Here is an 18,267-nt window from a genome sequence, read left to right as displayed (position 1 = left end):
AGCTCACCTGGCTGTGGTGGCAGTTTCACGAGATAAGTAAACTACTGATGGTGGCACATGGTCCTTTAGTGACTTATCCTTCCATTCCAGAATTAGATACAGACTTCAAGGGCAAGAAGCAAGGCTCTGGTAACATTTCCATAATCAGGTGAGTAAGACGGTGGGAGCATTTCCGAGAACTTGACCTAGATTGTGCTAGGTGTTGCTCCTGTCTTCTGAAACAGGAATGCTCAGTGCTCAGGGGTTATTCAAACTAGTCTACCTCGGTGTACAGGGCTGCCAGCTCCCAGCCTAAAGCGGTACGCCTGTACCTTGGGTTTAACCTCAATTCCAATGCGATTGCCATTTCCAGCAAAGCCGGTTTCCTAGCTGAAGGAAGCCCTTCCCAAAGGGTGAAGTCCCTACAGCTTTATTTGTTTAAATTCCCTTAGTGATCTGTACTATGCAGAGTGTGGTGTTTTGTTTGACGCACCCCCCCCCCACCGCCCCACTCCCCATTTCAGGGTATTAATAATAAGTCAACAGAACAGCATGTCCTGAGAAAGCAATGCGTCGATTTCCTTCACTGTCCAGGGCATGACCTGGGCTGGTACAGGGTGGAGATGGTGTGGTCAGTACAGGAGGCGCCCTCGGGGGCAAAGCTGGGGACCTGAGTGTGTGTGTGTGGGGGGGGGGGGATGGGGTGATCAGGGACCCCAAGGGTGGGCACGGAGAAGAACGCGCTGGAGGACAAGAGACTCCGGTAGAGCGCGACAGGTTCCAGCAGCTCCCCTCACCCTGCTCCACGCCTCCCGGGTTTTTCCCCCCCTTGGCTTAGGGTTTCCTGTTTCAGTTCTCGGCGTTCTCCAGCAGCAGGTGCTGGTTTGCCAAGCTCCGCTCCAGTGGCGGCGAAGGAAGTCAAGAGAGCGGAGGGGAGGAACGCGGCACGCGGCGGCTGCAGCGGCTCGGGGCAGGAAGGCGGCGGGGAGGGCGAGCGAGGAGCCCGGCGGCGAGCGGCGGAGCCCCGGGGCGCCTGAGAGCGGCGTCCCCGGCGTGCGGTCCGCCGGGCGGGCGGGCGGCATGAGGGAGCGTCCCGCTCGGCCCCAGCCCTAGCGGCGGCCACGGCGGCCGGGCGCCGAGGCGAGAGGCGGCCGCCTGGCGGAAGGGGGGCTCCGGGCCGGCCCGGCTTCCAGAGCATGCCGTGATGGCTGCGGAGAAGACACTGCAGGTGGGTGGCGCGGCGGCGGCCCGCGGGCTGTGAGGTGGGCCGGGGTGGCCGCGCTCGCCTTCCTCGCCGCCCCTTCGGTGCGGTGTGCTCCCGGGCGAGCGGCGTGGGGAGGCCCGCGGGGCCGGGAGGCCGCGCCCGAGCGCCGAGCTCCTCCGGATCCGCCCGGGTCGGAGCGGCCGCGCTCCGGGAACTCCAGGCCCAGGCGGCTCCGACCCCCGAGGTCGAGTGGCCCAGCTCCCGCCGCTCCGGAACGCCGAGCGGGAATCCTGAGCGCATCCCGCCCGCGGGCGGCGCCGGCCCCGCGGGGAATTCGGCGAGGGGAGGCCGGGCCCGGCGGCCTAGAACGCCGGTCCAGTAGCTCCCGCCCGCCCGAGGGCCAGGGCCAGCGAACATGGAGGCGGGCCCGGGCGCCGCCGAGGGAAACGGACCCATGACTGTGATCCTGCCGCTCAGACCCTCGCGCTCCGGTGGGGTGAGGCATCACCCGGCATCTCCATCCTGCCCCCGCCATTCGCTCCCATTAGCCATCCTTCCACTCGTCCTCTGGCGGTCCTAGGGAAACCCTTCACCCCTCGCCTGGTCCCCTTCCTCAGCCTCCTGCCCAAAGCCCGCGCCCATTTCAGCTTTTTTTTAAACTCCCTGACACAAGGTGTTACTTAACTTGAAGACATGGATCCCGCTTTTCCTCCCTAAACTGTTTTATCCTTTATTGTCTTTTAAAGTCCTTACAAACAGCGGTTGCTTCCAAGCACTGATTACTCTAACTGGGTTTCCTGCTGCTTTGGGTATCCGTTAACACTGGGGGTTTGTGTTCTCAGTTTTGTGATAAAGAGATGAAGCCGTAATCCACATTTAGGGAAAGTTCTCCTATTGGTTGCAGGAATGTCTTGGAGTATCTCCAGCTCCATCAGGCGCTTATTGATTCAGATTTTTTTTTAAACCGCCTTAGAATAGATGAAGAGATAATTGGGCCTAAGCGTATATTTAGAAATCTGAGAAAGTTGTACAGTTCTTCACTCATTTTCTTATTGAGATTTTCGTCTCTACTTAAGATATGAGCAGAAAATAGGAGGCATGCCTTAAACACGTTTTGTGTGTGTGTGTGTGTGTGTGTGTGTGTGTGTGTGTGTGTGTTGGTTTTCTGGTTTTTGTTTTTCCAAGACCCATTATAAAAGACCACAGCTAGAAGCAGTGGGACCCATGCCTGTGATCCAGCACTCAACTTAAAAAACAGGATCTCAAGTTCGAGGCTATCCATGGCTGTATAGAGGATTTATCAAAGAAAACTATGGGTACAAGGGTATGACTTATTTAGTCTCGTACATTGTATAATTAACTAGTTTTGAATATAGTCTCCCCCACCCCTAACCTCACTCCCAAGACAGGGTTTCTCTTTGAAACAGCCTTGGCTGTCCTGGACTCGCTTTGTAGACCAGGCTGGCCTCGAACTCACAGAGATCCTCCTGCCTCTGCCTCCCGAGTGTTGGGATTAGGTATGCGCCACCATGCAAGCTGTTTACAGTTTCTTAATCTGGGTATTCTCTGACCTCTGAAAAGATTGGTCCATGGCCAGGACCATCCATCTTTCAGACATTTCCTTCTGTTCTTGAAGCTCACCATTGTAAATCTGTCTACTTGAAGGTACCATAAAGACATAAAATGATCTGCTTAATTGAATCTGAATTCATGATTTAAAATATTTGAGTATTTTTCTTTCAGAATTGCTTTTACTTTCAAAGTAAGTTGTAACTCTTCTATTATCTGACCATTAAGAAGAGTAAACATGCCTTTAATCCCAGCGTTTGGGAGGCAGAAGCAGGTAGATCTCTGAGTTCTAGGCCCGCCTGGTCTACATAGCAAGTTCTAGGCTAGCCAGGGCTATAAAGTATTCATCCTTGTCTCCAAACAGACAACAAAACAGAAAGAGGAAACGTTATAAACAAAATAATGAGTATTTTCTTTTGTCTTTGATATTTGGGGTTGACTTTGGGACCTTCTGCATGCTAGGTTTTCTGCCATGGATTTGTATCCCATAACCCAAGCTGAATGACAACAAAGAGAGCAATGCTTTTTTTCTGTTTAATAATGAAAGTCTAATAGAACTATTTTGGTATACTGGAAAATAGAAACTTGGGATGTTTATGTGCTGAGGGGAGCTTTTATTAGTCACTTCCTTTTACCATTAAACAAAATGAGCACAATAAAAGTATCCTCTTTTATATTTTTGGCTTCTGTAGAGACGCTTTCATGAGTTACAACAAGTGCCGAATAGGACCCGAAGTGGTTAATATAAAATGCGTCTTTAAAACATTTTTTCTAGTCTAAAATTGAATTACCTTGTTACTCTAGCAGAGTTCTATGGTTCTTACAGTTAACTACTATATATATCTAAAAGTGTTGCTGTCAGTATCTGCTTTGTGATTTACTTTTTATCTAAGCTTAGAGGAGTTCTTTCATTCTGACTTGAAGTTTTAAAGAAACAAGATGTTGATTGAATTGTTTATAAAAATAGTTTTAATGTTAGACTATAAAATTATATGCTGATCTGCCAGTTATTGTTCATTTGAAGTTGGTATACTAATGTTCTATTGTTAAATAATTATTTAGGTCTAGAGTAAGGGCCCTAACCTCTGGAGGACTTCTTACTTAATGGATAGAGCATAATGCTCATCCTGTGATCGAGGAAGTGAAAGATTCAGATTCTGTGTAAGGCTTCAGCATTGGGTTCAAGTAGATAATGGTGAGTGAGAGTTGTGTCCTCACTCTGGAGGGAAGGCAGAGTGGGTGGGCCAGTGTGCAGGGCATGTGGTGGTCATACGGTATTGTTAGTATTCGGAAGAAAAGAGTGCATGAAGAGCTGTGAACATTCACTGAAGGAAGACTCTGGGGTTAGCCTGAAGTTTGTCCTGCAATGTAACAAATACTCCAAAAAAAGCTCATTGTTTTTTTTTTAAGGACTAATAAGCCTCATAGGCCTGCAACATCCAACTACAGTTAACGGTGATAGGATGAGGGTTTCAAACTTAGCCATGCTATATCCCTGTGTGGCAGTATTAAAGTCTCTGCAACTTCATCATGGATTTGCCTGCCAGTGGGAAGGCGGAGACAGTCGTTTTTTTAAGAAGGCAGAACACTTTCCCATATATTTGGAGTTATCTTGTTTAAAGAGTTGGGTCCCTCCCCTGGATGGGGAGGCCTGGCGGCACTCAGAGGAAGGATAGCAAGTTACCAAGAAGAGACTCGATAATCTTAGAGCATATATAGGGGGAGGAGGTCTCCCTCAATCACAGACATAGGGGAGAGGAGAAGGGGGGAAGCGGGAGGGAGGGAAGAATGGGAGGAAACAAGGGAAGGCTAACAATCAAGATGTAATATGAACAAATTAATTTAAAAAATGGTAAAAAAAAATTAAAAAAAAAAAAAAGAGTTGGGTCCCTCCTTCCGGTTGTGCATCAAGGATTCACTTGTGGTATTGACAATACTTCAAATAGTTTCTTTTTACTAATGTTGTTTTATGTAATAATCCTCCTGCCCTTAGACATTTGTGTTTCCTGATATCAATATGCTTTTATTGAATATTCCAATAGACACTTATTTTGTGTCTGTGACTTGAGAGTGTATTTATAAACATAGTGAAGGAAAAGAATACATTTTTACCCTAAGTTGTATTGATATGTAAAGCCATTAGCAAAGAGTAAGAAGGCCAGTTTCATCATGGTTTGAATTAAAGATTAACTTTAAAAGCCTTTGACAGTTGGCCTGGTGAGATGGCTCAGCTGGTTGTGCTTGCTGCCAAGCCTGATGACCTGACTTTGATTGACAGGGCCAACAAGGTGGAAGGAGAGAACCAGCTCCCACAGGTTGTCCTGTGACCTCCCGGGAGCACATGTGCACATGGAAATAGATAACCAGAGGCGATAAGGAGTTTGATCCAGGTGACTGAGATTTACTCTCAGGTAGCTCTGCAGAGTTTTGTTTGTGTTAGGTGTGGGAAGTATGAGGAGTTGATTGTGTTGACTCACATCAGTGACGTCATGGTCTCTGTCAGTAGCTGCTCCTCAGTGATGCTGTCGCTCACTTTCTCTAATTTGCAGATGATATTCACTCTGCCTTGTGAAACTAAATGACAGGGTTAGCCTTATGCCTAAAAAGTCAGGGCCTGATGCTACCCGTATGAGATCCAGGACGGCTTAGAACGGAGCCCAACACAACATTGTAGCATTGCCTCAAACATGAGGGGTTCTGTTTTTGTTTGTTTTGGATTGTTTTTGGTAATTCAGTTGTGTGGTTTTCAAGCTCTGCAAATAAGGCTGTCAGTGTGTCAGAGGCTTTGACACATCTGGTGGAGGATGCTCAGAGAGTAAAAGCTGAAGAATGAGGGGCTGTATTGTACGGAAAAGGCCAGTGAGGTCTCTGACAGCAGGCTGGCCCTAGCCCTGTCATTTTCTGGCTCTCATCCTAAGTAAGAGTCTTATTTTTAACTTCTGTTCCTACCCACCAGACACTATCTGCTTTGTGGCCTTGCTTTTACTGCTCCAAAATAATAACTGAAGGCTGGTAAGGTGGCTCAGTGTGTGAAGGTGCTTGCTTCCAATCGTGGTGTCCTAAGACGAGATGACAACCTACAAACCAGCTCTCACAGGTTATCCTCTGACCTTCCAAGCACCTCATGCCTTGTGCACACACACACACACACACACACACACACACTAAATGTAATAAAAATTTTTAATGAATGAAAAATGTTAGACACAAGGCATTAAATTAATAAGAAAAAACATTTAACGGTATTACTGGTTTGATTGACTAGGTGGTTTTATTTATACATTTTGGTTTTTACTTGATCCCTGGCTTTTAGTTGTTTTAAGAATGACTGAAGTTGCCAGCTGTAAAACCAAGGGTGTTTGTTTGTTTGTTGTGGGTTTTTGTTTTTGTTTTGTTTTTTTTTGTTTTTGTTTTGTTTTTGTTTTTGTTTTTTGAGACAGTATTTCTCTGTATCAAGACAGCTTTGGCTATTCTGACCTTGCTTTTAGATCAGGCTGGCCTTGAACTCACAGAGATCTGCCTGCCTCTGCCTCTCTGAGTGCTGGGACTAAAGGTATGTGCCATTAAATCAAGCTTTTATTGTTACAAATTTTTAAGCTTATATTTTTAGACTTTTCAAAAGTCCTTTCAATCTATTGCTTTATGTCTTTTAGGATGAAGCTAAAATTACTTTTTATTCTTAGTCATCTGGTACTCATTTCCTATTCAAAATTATGTGGGCTTAATTTTATCCTATTCTGTAATTTAGTCGGTTTCAGATCTTGGCTTTTACTTCATAATTTATTTTCATTGTTTCATAGACTTACATTGAATGGCTTGCTCCTATAATTGAAGTCGTCTCATTGTAACCTACCCTCTTAAATATTTATGTCATTTTCTTTGGCTTGATTGAGTTGATCTTAGGTATGTATTACTTTCTGGGATTTTAGTTATAATATTTAAGATGACTAGTACAGATAAAAGAACTTGAAATGTACAATAAATCTAAGTAAACATATTTAGATAAAATATGTTATTCCTGTTTTTGCTGAGACAAAACTCCTGCCTTGAGTAGCAGGAGTCATGAGTGGAAAGTCAGTCAGAGTTAGCAATGCTGCACAAAGGGAAGATCGTCTCAAATAAAATGGGATGTTTTCTGAATGCCATTTCAATTTTTTTTCTAGTACTTAAACCTATATTTTAAATTTCAATTTGAAGTTTAATATTTTGGCATTTTTATCACATTTATAAAACATAGAAAAGGTTTTAAATAATAATGAAAACTGTCTATAATTTTCATATAAAGATAATTTAAAATCTTAATTTCCTTGTTTTCATTTTAAAGTTATTTTAATCATTATAAATACAACCTTTAAAAATGTATAAACATTACAACCGATATCCCAAACAAAAAGAGATTACTGTGACCTATTATGAAAAGCTGTGTGACCAACTAGGAAAGCCTAAGAAATAGATACATCTCTGGACACATAGATTTTGACCAGGTTTTTCCCTGTAATAAGCAATTGAGGGACGAATGTCTTTGTATAGAGATTTGTGCCCAGAGAGTGTTACATATGAATTTATTTTTATATTTGTTATTTTTTCATGTGTGTTATTACTGTTACGTGTGTGTGTTTGAGTGTACCCACACACGTGTACAGGTGTCCTCCGAGAGCAGAGGGGAGTGCCGGATGTCTGAGAGCTGGCGCAGAGGCAGCCGTGAGTCACCTGAAGTGAGGGCTGGAGACTGCACTGAGGTCTCTGAACTGCTGAGGCGTCTCTCTGGCCCGCATTGTGAACCCATTTTCTGACCTGTGGACACAGCGGCTGACCTCTAGACACGTTACACTAGTTAGTGTTCCTATCAGCAGCCTGTGACTGTCGGGCTCTACGTGCCCGCCATTGTCCGAGTTTTCACGCCTGAAAACCAGTGACAGTAACACTTGTAGTGATTGTCGGGAAGGACTGATGATATGGTCCATCGGTCACTGCAGTCCCTAGCTATCATTATTTATTATGAACAGCTTCTCGTTATGCATAATGTGGTAATGTGGCCATCCCATAATATGACATCAGAACTGCTCTGAAATGCAACACTTTTGAGTATTAATATGATGCCCTAAGTAAAAAAAAAAAATCGCATGCAGTGAAAATGTGCTTGCTGAACCACTTGATGGCGTGATTGGAATGGGATGCAAGTGACTCTGTGTGCAACAGGTAACGGCCTCTTCCTCAGCTTACCACGTTGGTTTTGTTGCCTCTTTAAAGTGCTCCCTTAGTACTTTACTAATACTGGCTCCTTACAGATGCACTCGTTTACTAAGTCTGCTTCCCCCATAGCCTTAGCCATTGTTTACTGAGCCCAATGGGCTAAAAACCTCTAAGAGTGAGAAATGGGGTTAGCAAACTCTAGCCCTGCATGCCTTTGTAAACACACATTAATTTTTTATATGATAGGTTCAAGTTTCTTCCACAAGAGACTGAGATAAACTAATTCTATTCACATCACACACAGAGAGGGGGGAATAAAATTTTTAAAAGAGTTACAGCAGCTGTATTCAACTATGTAACCTGTCTCAGTCACTTAGCATATCTCTTTCTCATGACAGGCAAGAAAATAAGTGAACTGATGAATTTATTGGATACTGGCTTAAACTCTCACTTGCTCTGAGGTGCTAATTGTGACCCATGTTATTTTCTCACTTTTCCTCAAAGTATTCCTTTAAAATTATTACTTGTACAGACTTGCAATAAAGTTTAGTTAACTAGCTAACATATATAATTTATATGTTCTGGATGTCAGCTAAATGACTATCGATAAAATAAACGCTTTAGTTACTGTTTGATTTCTTGCGAATCAAAACAATTCCTTAGGGATATTTTTTAAATTCATGATTTTATCCAGTAGTGATATCTTGAGGAAATGATTATGGCTCTAACTTTTCAATAGTAAGTTTGTCAGGCTATGAAGAAAGCTAGCTGAAAAGTATGGCGAGTGGCAGTTTATTGCTTTAGGAAACTTCTGCAGGTGGAGATGACAAGGTTAATGAGATGTTACTGCAGGAGGGGATGGCCGCTCTTAGTCTGTCCACAGCCATGTAGTTTAACATCTCCCATCTGTATCATAAACTGAAACAAATGATAGAGTTTAAAAGGGAACACCAGTCTCTCTTTAGGCACTTGTTTTACTGTCTTGTAATTGTAATTTCATTCCTACTCCCCCTGTCTCTGAAAAGATCTCACTGTGGGCTTTGGCTGTCCTGGAACTCACTGTATAGACCTGCCTGGCCCCAAACTCCCAGAGATCCACCTGCCTCTGCCTCCTTAGTGCTGAGATTAAAAGTGTGCACCACCACACTTGGTCCAGTTATTACCTCCCTTACTCCTGATCACCAGTAAATCAATGTATTTCTTCTAAATTACTGGTTGTCAACATTTTAAAAAAGGATTTATTTATTGTTATGTATACAATGCTCTGTCTGTATGTGCACCTGCAGGCCAGAAGAGGGCATCAGATTTCATCATATATGGTTGTGAGCCACCATGTGGTTGCTGGGAGTTGAACTCAGGAGCTCCAGAGGAGTAGTCAGTGCTCTTAACCTCTGAGCCATCTCTCCAGCCCCTTTGTCAACAATTTTTAAACCTTTTTTTCTACCAGTTACTAACATTTTCTAATTAACCTCTCTAGCTGAAGTCTTTTCTGGCAATGTAATCTCAGCTTTTCTTACAAAACAATACACTGTATCTTTAGCTTTTGTGAACTAAATGTTATCTTTTCCCCTTGAAAAACATCATTCTAGATTATTTTTGTTTTATAAGTTCATGTACTACATCACAAACAAAGGAATATAGTAGGGCATGTGAACTCTGAAGGTATTTGATTTTGCAATTTTGTAAATGTGGTAAGAACAGCTACTGAGGTGCAATATTAGGCTTTTCCTGAATGATTTCTTTTTCTGTATTAATATGGAGAAAACTCTAGAATTATATCCACGTGAATATAAGTAAATAGTATAAGCTTTTTTTTTTTCTTGGCTCTTTAAAAAAGTGGTGAGTGGGGCCCAATGAGAACTTTTGTCTGCATGCTATTTTCTGTATTAATAGAGAGAACTTTTATAGTTAATCTTACTGGCAATATAAAATAAATACTATAAGTCAAGCTTTCTTCTTTTTTGTAATGTATTTCATTTACAAACAGTGTAAAATATGTGCTCTGCCTCTCCTGGGTGGCAGGCTCTGTTACAGGTTGTTACACGTATTAAGTCCACTGATCTTGTAACAACCCTATTCTAGAAGTCATGCTGAGGAACTGGAAGAGAATAGGGAGCCTCTCTGGGCACATCAATAAATTATAAATATATAATTTATTCTCACCTTGTTCATGCTCATTAGATTTCATGCTGTAGTTACCTGTATATTCAGAGACAAAAACCCATGAATCATCTCTAGAAATAGAGGCACCTGAATAGGAACAAGGGATTCCATTTGCTTTTTGTGATATTGGCCATTGACAGATACTGTTGAATGAAATAAAACCACGTCTCTTTTAAGTCACCAAACCCTGGGGCCTGCTCATATCAAATGGGTAAGTTACAGAAGACGACAAGTCCTCCCCTCATGTTTATACATTAGGTAGCCTAGTAACCTTCATATTAATGATTTAAGTAAGAACATACAGGGTCGTGTTTGGTGCTGAGGTAGGAGGTCACTCTGTAGTCTAGGGTACTGGAACTCGTGACACTCTTACTCCCATCTCTAGTATGTGATCGTTTTAATGCAATCAGCATTCCTGGTTTTCTCCTAAACCTTTGGTAAAAGAGAGAATATATTTCTGTAACTGACTTTTGCAAGGCTGTACGTGGTATGGTGCACATGCGAGATGAAAAATACAATTAATACTGACTGGATATTATGCACCTGACACTATTCTATGGGTTTGATCATTAATTTTTAAAATAACCCTAATATATGCCTTTATTTTTACGTGAGTAAGCAGACAGACAAACACACACGTGTTCTCTCTTGGTGAATTATTAGTAAATGTAATCTTCCACCAAATGTGTGCATATTTGTGGCCATATTTTCATATCGTATGTAGCATTTAAAAACCCAGTCATTCCTCTTACAGTATATATGGGTCAGGACGTACTCATGCATGTGCACAAGTGCTCACACACACACACACACACACACACACACACACACACACACACACACACACTGTTCTTTAATACTACTATGACTAGTTAAAAGTTATGGTGCAGATATAAAAGTTGGTTGGGAAGGGCACTGTGATTCCTTTACATTCTCATATAGACCAAGAACATTCAAGAGTCCTGGGGCAATGCTAAAGGACAAGTTGACTCGCAGTTCGCTAAAGCTTCATGTCTACTAAGACTCAGCAATAGCTAGTCAGAAAATAAAAGGGAAAGAAATATTCTCTTATATTTCAGTATCCCAGTAGCAAAAAACAAAACAGAAACATTATTTTAAGACACTATTTCTTGAGCAATCTATGACCTCATAAAAGACTCGGAAGTGAGCTGGAGTGGACTCTCATCAGTGATGCTGCTCCGCACCACAGGAGTCAGTGACACCAGCGGGCTCCCTAAAGAGGTGCTGCTGCAAGGTCCCCAGCAAAGTCTCAACAGCGTTTGGCTGAAAATTCTGTCAAAATAACTAATACATATCTGGAAGAATGTACATAAAACTGTGGCCGGGCTCTGAATGTGGAACCCAGGGAAAGTGTAGCCGTGAAGGGCTTGCTCTTACAGTGTGCCCGGCCTGTTATAACCTACAGTTCTTCATTTATAGTCCAGGTACAGAAATAGAGATCAACAGAACCTGGAGTAAAGAAGTCAGCCCACGTCTATAAGACAGCATATGGGACTGGCCTCATCCCCCTCTATCAAACCCCTCCCAGGGTTTCTTACCTCAGAATAAAGGTCAAATTCTTTCTGTGACCTACAACCTGGTGACCCAGGGCCTCTATGAGTGTGTTAAAATGTGGACTTCCTAACTCAGAATCTTCAGGATCCTTGTTTGATTCAAATGCAGTGTCAAGTTCTCAGAGGCACTGCCCTTTAATAATAGTTTCTCTGGCTTTAGTTCAGTTCCTTGTCACCTCCCCTGCCTGTCCCTCCATACACACTATGCTGTAGCAGGGTACACTCTGAGGCTGCAGTATCCTAGTGCAAGACACCTAGGACATACTCAGTTTAGAGGAAAGCTGGTGTTACAAATTATAGGGCTAAAAGAATTTTCAAGAAGGAAATGAAGTGGATTCTTGTGATTCATTGTCGCTTTGTCATAAAAAGTTCCTGCAAACAATTAGAGAATGCTGAACCATTTTCTCCCACAGGAAATACAGTCCTGTCCCATTGTCTGTGGAAGATACTTTCTAAGACCCTGGTGGATTCTAGATTGTATGCGTGCTATGAGCAGACGTCATTAGATCTAAAAGATTGATCTAATGATGGAACCTCCTTTAATTATGATATAGCTATGATTGTTCTTTGTAGCCTATTTCACCAAGCAGCTTTAATTAGTTTGCCACGTGGAATTAATTAACACAAAAGAATAAGAGACATGCATGTAGCATAGGAAACTGGACTTTGCCTCTCCAAGACCTCCTCCTAGACTTAATGATCAGGTAAGTTGTACTCCACAAACAAAACAGGCTGCATTATTATGCCATTGGAGGCTGCATAACTGTGAAGCCAGGGGAGCATGCGGGACTTGGAGTCGTGGCTTCCTTGGGTGTCAGCATCATCAGAAACTCTACTTTGACATGTTCACTCTGTCATATAGAGAGAAACTCTTACAGGGTAGCATTTTGTATTCAAATTGGCAAGGGCCTATTTTTTTGTGATTGCATTTCTACTGAGGGGTCTTCAGGTGTAAGCACACTGCTACATGCTAAGTCATTTGTACAAAAGAGTAACTGAAGAAAGAATAATCCTGCTCTCAGGAAGCTCATCTGATCCATAAATAAGTACAGTGTAGACCACTCACATTATAGAAGTTCAACGGAACTGGGGATCACTAAGCATTAGTCTATGATCTTATGGAAAAGTGAGCCTTGGATTTGATGTAGAATGACAGATGTGATCAGGATAAATCAAGAGAACACATTAGGCAGCTCCTTAAGCATATTTACGTTTGTTTTTGCTGTCTCTTTCCTATATAAGTAAAGTGAGAAATAAGATTATGGGCCAGAGGAAGCCCAAGTCATAGAGTCTTGAAAACAAAGACAGTTAGCAACTTGTGATTAGAAGCTGTTTACCTGTTTAGCCTGAGAATGATGTCATTGGAAACGCTTTGTCAGGAAGACACCTAGGGGTAACTAAGGAGATAAGCTAAGAGACAAATCTTCAGAGCCTGAGGGGAGGGTGTGCTTTGCCTGCCTGGAGATTATTCATGTTTGTGAGGAGGACGGAGTTGAGAAGAGGGATTTGATTAACTAGAACTTAACTTAAATGAACTTAAATGAATGAAGCAGCTGAGAAGTGGACATGAGCCCACCGTTCTAGGCTGCACTATTGCGGCATTTCAGAGTCCTTTAATCAGGTGGGAGCCATGACACAGCTCAGATGGGAAAGCAAACCAGTGCTGTTTTCCAAGGCTGAACATGTGTTACATGTTTATTTTTGTTTTAGAAATACAAAAATTAACCTGAACCATGGGTTATCATTTTGATTTAATATTATCACTAACACCTCGTTGGATAACTCTCAGCCCATGCCCTGTAGTTCTGAGGGAACTGCCAGTCACGGCCCCACACACCCCTGGCCAGACTAATTTGGTGAAAGGATGAACATATGACCCAAAACTGCACTTGTGAGACTGTCTCAGGAATTTGGATAGCCAGCCCAAAATCATCAGATGAAAGCGTTCTAGAAATCTGACAAATTGAACCCTGCGTTCTGTCCTGATCTTTGGCCTTCCAAAACGTTTAAATGTTGAGTTCTTTCATTGATCCTTGCTTTCGTCAGGGTTACTATTGCTGTGATGAAATGGTACGACCAAAGCAACTTGGGGAGGAGGAGGTTTGTTTGGTTCACATAGCCCAATCCACAGTGCATTGAAGGAAGTCAAGGCAGGAGCCTGGAGGCAGGACCTGACGCAGAGCCATGGAGGGGTGCTGCTTACTGGTTTACTCCATGACTTGCTCAACAAGCGTTCTTAACCCAAGGCCACCAGCCCAGGGATGGCACCACCCACAGTGGTCTGGGCACTCCCCTATCAGCCACTAATTGAGAAAATGCCCTGCAGGCCTACAGCCTGATCTTATGGAGGCATTTTCTCAAAAGACTCCCATCTCTCAAATGACTCTTGCCTGTATCAAGGTGACATAAAACTAGCCAGTATAAGCCTGTAAGCTTTTGAAATTTTCTTTTAAGTCTGTTTTTCCTGTGGATAAAGATTAAATTAATATACATTATTTCTTATTGTGTTGTCTGCTTATGTGTTGAAACATCTCATTGCAAAGCACAGGTCAGCCTAGAACTCAGCATTTTACCTTCTGAGTGCTATAACAACAGGTGTAAGTCACCACACCTTGTTTGTTATTCCTTTTTTTTTCTACTTTTATTTACTGTTGGTATATTGTGGTCTTTTTAGGAGCAAATAAGTCTTATACTAAAGATTTTTGATATTTCATTCTTGGTATGGATTGGGAAAGATGTTTTTATTATTAAAACAGCACAGTATTTATTATTAATACAAAATCACTTATATTTGAAGATTTACTTTAACAGGAGGGTCTCATTACAGTTCATTTTCTTCTCACAGTTGATGTTGAATACAAAGATATACTTTGTTATATTTTTGGATGTATTATACTCAGGGCCAGATCCAAACGTGTTTGACATTTTCGTGGTCTGCCTCCTCTTCTGGTTTTCACTGGGCAAAAGAGCTTAGGAAAGCATACATTTCTTCAGAACGTTTTAGAATCAGCATACAAAAAGTGATATTTATCAGCTCTTGACACAGTTGGTCCTGTGCCTTTCTTTTAACTGATATACTGTATGGTAGTTTCTAGTTAGTTCATATAGTCAGTATGCTTAGTGTTGTGGCTCAACAGTTCAAATAACACTCAGAAAAATAGTTTTATATATGGACAATCTCATGCCTTCCTAGTAGAAAAACTCAGATGTGGCTATTAATGCCCAGTTTCTGTTTGTACACCATTAATGTTATCTTTTTTTTTTTTTTTTTTTTTTTTTTTTTTTTTTTGGCTGGTTAGTTCATTTATTTAAACCCTGAGAAATAACAAGTTTTGGCTAAAACTTTATCTCGTAACCTTTGGAGGCACAATTGGGGAATTTTGATATAATAGTCTCCCACGATACTGCTGTGGAGGATCAAGAGTGCTTGTGTGTTAAAAGAGAAAAGTAACGCATTAAGGGAAAGATAACAAAGTCAATTTGAATCACCTCTGGCCAAGAGCCTCGGTGCCAAACAGCCTCACAGCACATTTGTTTCACTTCCCTGCCTCAGAACCGGTACAAGGCCTGATTTTCAGATGTTAGATCCATCCTTTGCATTGACAAATTGTAGGGAACACCAAAAGCTATGCTGGCTCCTTTTCCTTTGGTTATTTTGTTTTGTTTCTAGTTGTTTTCTGCAGTGACCCAAACAGAACTCATGAGGTACCACTGTTTGTATTTTTCCTGCAGTGGGAGGTGGAGGAGGCAGCCTATGTGACTAAAAATGCCAGACTGGGCCCTTTTCACCTACAGATGTTTTAATGTGCTTAACATTATCCAATACTAGCAGCCCAGAGGGTCTAAATATCGCAGCAGGATCTGATTAGCTTTTTCAGATCACTGCCTTTATTTGCTGCTTGCAAAAAGCTTAATCCAGTGCTGTAGATCAGGCGCCTGCTGCGCTCTGGGTAGTTTCCCTTCTTTGTGGTTCCTCCTCCTCTAGAGATAAAGCTTTAAAGTAGTAACTATGGTAGCAAGTGATAAAGAAAAGGAGAAGACAAAGGGGAGAGTGGCTGTCCATTCATGCTAGGTAGTTTAGGTAGTTTTCTTTTACAAACAAAAGGAAAGGCCGTAATACAAGTACTTAAGTACTGTTCTCACCATGGCTTCTAGCCAGGGCTTTACTACTTGGGTTTTGGTTGTGGTTGTAATTATTTTGCATAGATATATGCCCTGTTCATCGTTTTTATCTGATCTAGTAGGCCTTACTGCTTTCAGAATTTTTTAAAAAGCTGTGGGAATGGATGCAGACAGATAAATTCTAATTTTTTGTCATTTCTGTGATACACATGTGCTCACCCCAAAGTGAGGCTTTGCATTCTGCATACTTGACATAGTAATGTGCAATAAACTGTGACAAGGATAGAGACATTTTATCTTGATTTTCACTTGACTAATGAAATCAGACCAGAGGTTTAACTGCTTCTGCTACATCACTACAATGCTTGGCAGAAAAATTATAGCTCTCTCTTCAGATATTAATGGGACATCCGGAACCTAGCAGTTATGTTTTCTTCAAAAATATTGAAACTGGGCGTAGTGGATAAAGGAGCTTGCAAAGCCTGACAACCCGGATTTGATCACTGGGAACTCCACAGCAGAAGGAAAGAGCAAACTTAGCCTATCCTCTGACCTCCACACTCACACAGCCCCTCCCTCTCTCTCTCTCTCTCTCTCTCTCTCTCTCTCTCTCTCTCTCTCTCTCTCTCTCACACACACACACACACACACACACACACACAATTCAGTAAAAGATTAGGTTCTACTGAGGGAAAATATCCATAGACATGATGGCCTACAATATCCTACTATCTCTTTTCCTGCTGGAAACAAATTTCAAGTTTTTAGTGAGCATGGTCAATGTTTTTGGTGAGATAGCTGAAATTCTTAAGTGTATGAAATAGATTTTTCATTTTGCAAATAGAGAAAAATCTGATTTGTGCTTGAGTGAATGTGAAAAGGACAAGGGCAGAAGTTCTAAACCAGAACTTTCTTTTCTTAAGTCCTTGCAAATGGTCCCACTGTGAATTACTGCTATTTATGTGTGAAACGAGAAGCCAACTTACGTTGTTTGGGATACTTTAGTTTTGTATCTTTCAAGTCTAAGATCATACAAATTTTTTAAAAGTCTCTGTGTAAGTCAATAGTTCATGGCCTACACTGGAATTTTATTTGTACTTTAGTGAAAAAGGAGCGCGCACGTGTGGCTGTACATGTGTGCGCATACACGTGTATGCATTGCTTCTGTAGTACACAAAAGTGTAGTCTACATCACAAAGTTTTCTCAGTAAGGAAATACCACACTGTCTTATGGTGTTAACATTTGGATTAAATGTTTTCATAATCCCAGCTCACTCAAGATAATAGCCAGTGCAGTACTTAGAAGCAATTAGGCCGTGGGACCATCAACACCGTTCTGTGGAACAGAGAGTAGATTAAGGGTACTTAGTATACTTTAGATGCCCTTCAAAAGTATCCCAGTAGTTCTTTTTAGTATTAACATATTCTGAACTTAAATTTGAGTATTACAACTTTCAAATTTTATGAAATACATTTTTAGCAAGTATGTTATGAAAGGTTTTGTTTTTACTTAATTGGATGGCTAACCAGTATCTATAAGAAGAGAGTTTTACGTTGCTATTTGACATAGCTCAGCTGGTCTGGTGCAATTATTTTCGGTAGAAGTTAGTTTTGTTTAAATGTATACTTTTTGTTACTCATTTTCATAAACTTAGACCAAACTAATATTTTATTTTACCACATATCTAGAGAACTTTAAAAAATTAATTCTATTTGTAAACTCATAAGTTTTATTATTTTGTAACACATTAACAATTTTTTTGTTTGTTTGTTTGTTTGTTTGGCTTGGTTTGGTTTTTTTTCAAGAGAGGGTTTCTCTGTGTAGCTCTGGCTGTCCTGGACTCACTTTGTAGACCAGGCTGACCTTGAACTCAGAGATTCACTTGCCTCTGCCTCTCGAGTGCTGGCATTAAAGGCGAGCACCAGCACTGCCCAGCTCACAAATCCTTTAAAGCACAGATTTCCCTCTATAGCCAGAGAAATAGATGAACTATAACCTTCTGCCTCATTTCACCAGTAACTCATTTATTAAAAAGCGATGCAATAGTTAATTGTTACTTTGACACACCTCATTTTCTTTCTCTCTCAAAGAAAAATGAAACGCTAATAGACTAATATATAGCTTCAACTTTTTAGGAAACATGCAACTTCTAGAACAACTTTGAAATATAATTGGTTTCTTTGTTTTCGTGCATTAAAAACAAGGAGGAAAGGCTGAAGCCTGCCCAAGCCAGGTGTTTCTTGTTGGCAGCCTGCTCCCTAATGACTGCGTTCATAAAGCAGCTGCCTACTAGTCAGCTTTCTATGGCCCATTGTTGCCGCACACCCCTCGGTTAATGCACATGCTGCCCGGGGCAGGCCCAAGAGTGACATCAACTTGCTTATCTTAGAGACCTACCAACCTGACGCAGGGTGCTGAGGTTGCCTTGCATCTGCCTGCCTGCCTAATTGTGAGCTTTCTGG

The 18,267-nt window shown here is 41.8% G+C and overlaps 1 protein-coding gene across 3 annotated transcripts in view; it reads left to right on the top strand.

The window, feature by feature from the left end:
* Positions 1 to 707: 707 nt before the first annotated feature.
* The window catches only part of ZC3H12C (zinc finger CCCH-type containing 12C), a 51,999-nt gene continuing 34,439 nt past the window's right edge, over positions 708 to 18,267 (top strand). Inside the window, exon 1 of one of the 3 annotated variants that reach the window (XM_084781669.1) lies at positions 708 to 1,207. In XM_084781669.1, the coding sequence (XP_084637795.1) occupies positions 1,184 to 1,207 (24 nt within the window). In that variant the 5' untranslated portion in view covers positions 708 to 1,183. Of the gene's footprint in view, positions 1,208 to 1,551; positions 1,680 to 10,088; positions 10,320 to 18,267 lie in introns of those variants that run through there. The other 2 variants (XM_084781668.1, XM_084781670.1) reach the window with 2 other exon arrangements.

This window comes from Acomys minous, assembly GCF_964271855.1.
Source record: "Acomys minous genome assembly, chromosome: 5".
Classification (NCBI taxonomy): Eukaryota; Metazoa; Chordata; class Mammalia; order Rodentia; family Muridae; genus Acomys; species Acomys minous.
Note: the sequence above shows the minus strand (reverse complement) of the source record. Positions and strands in the feature narration are given on the sequence as shown.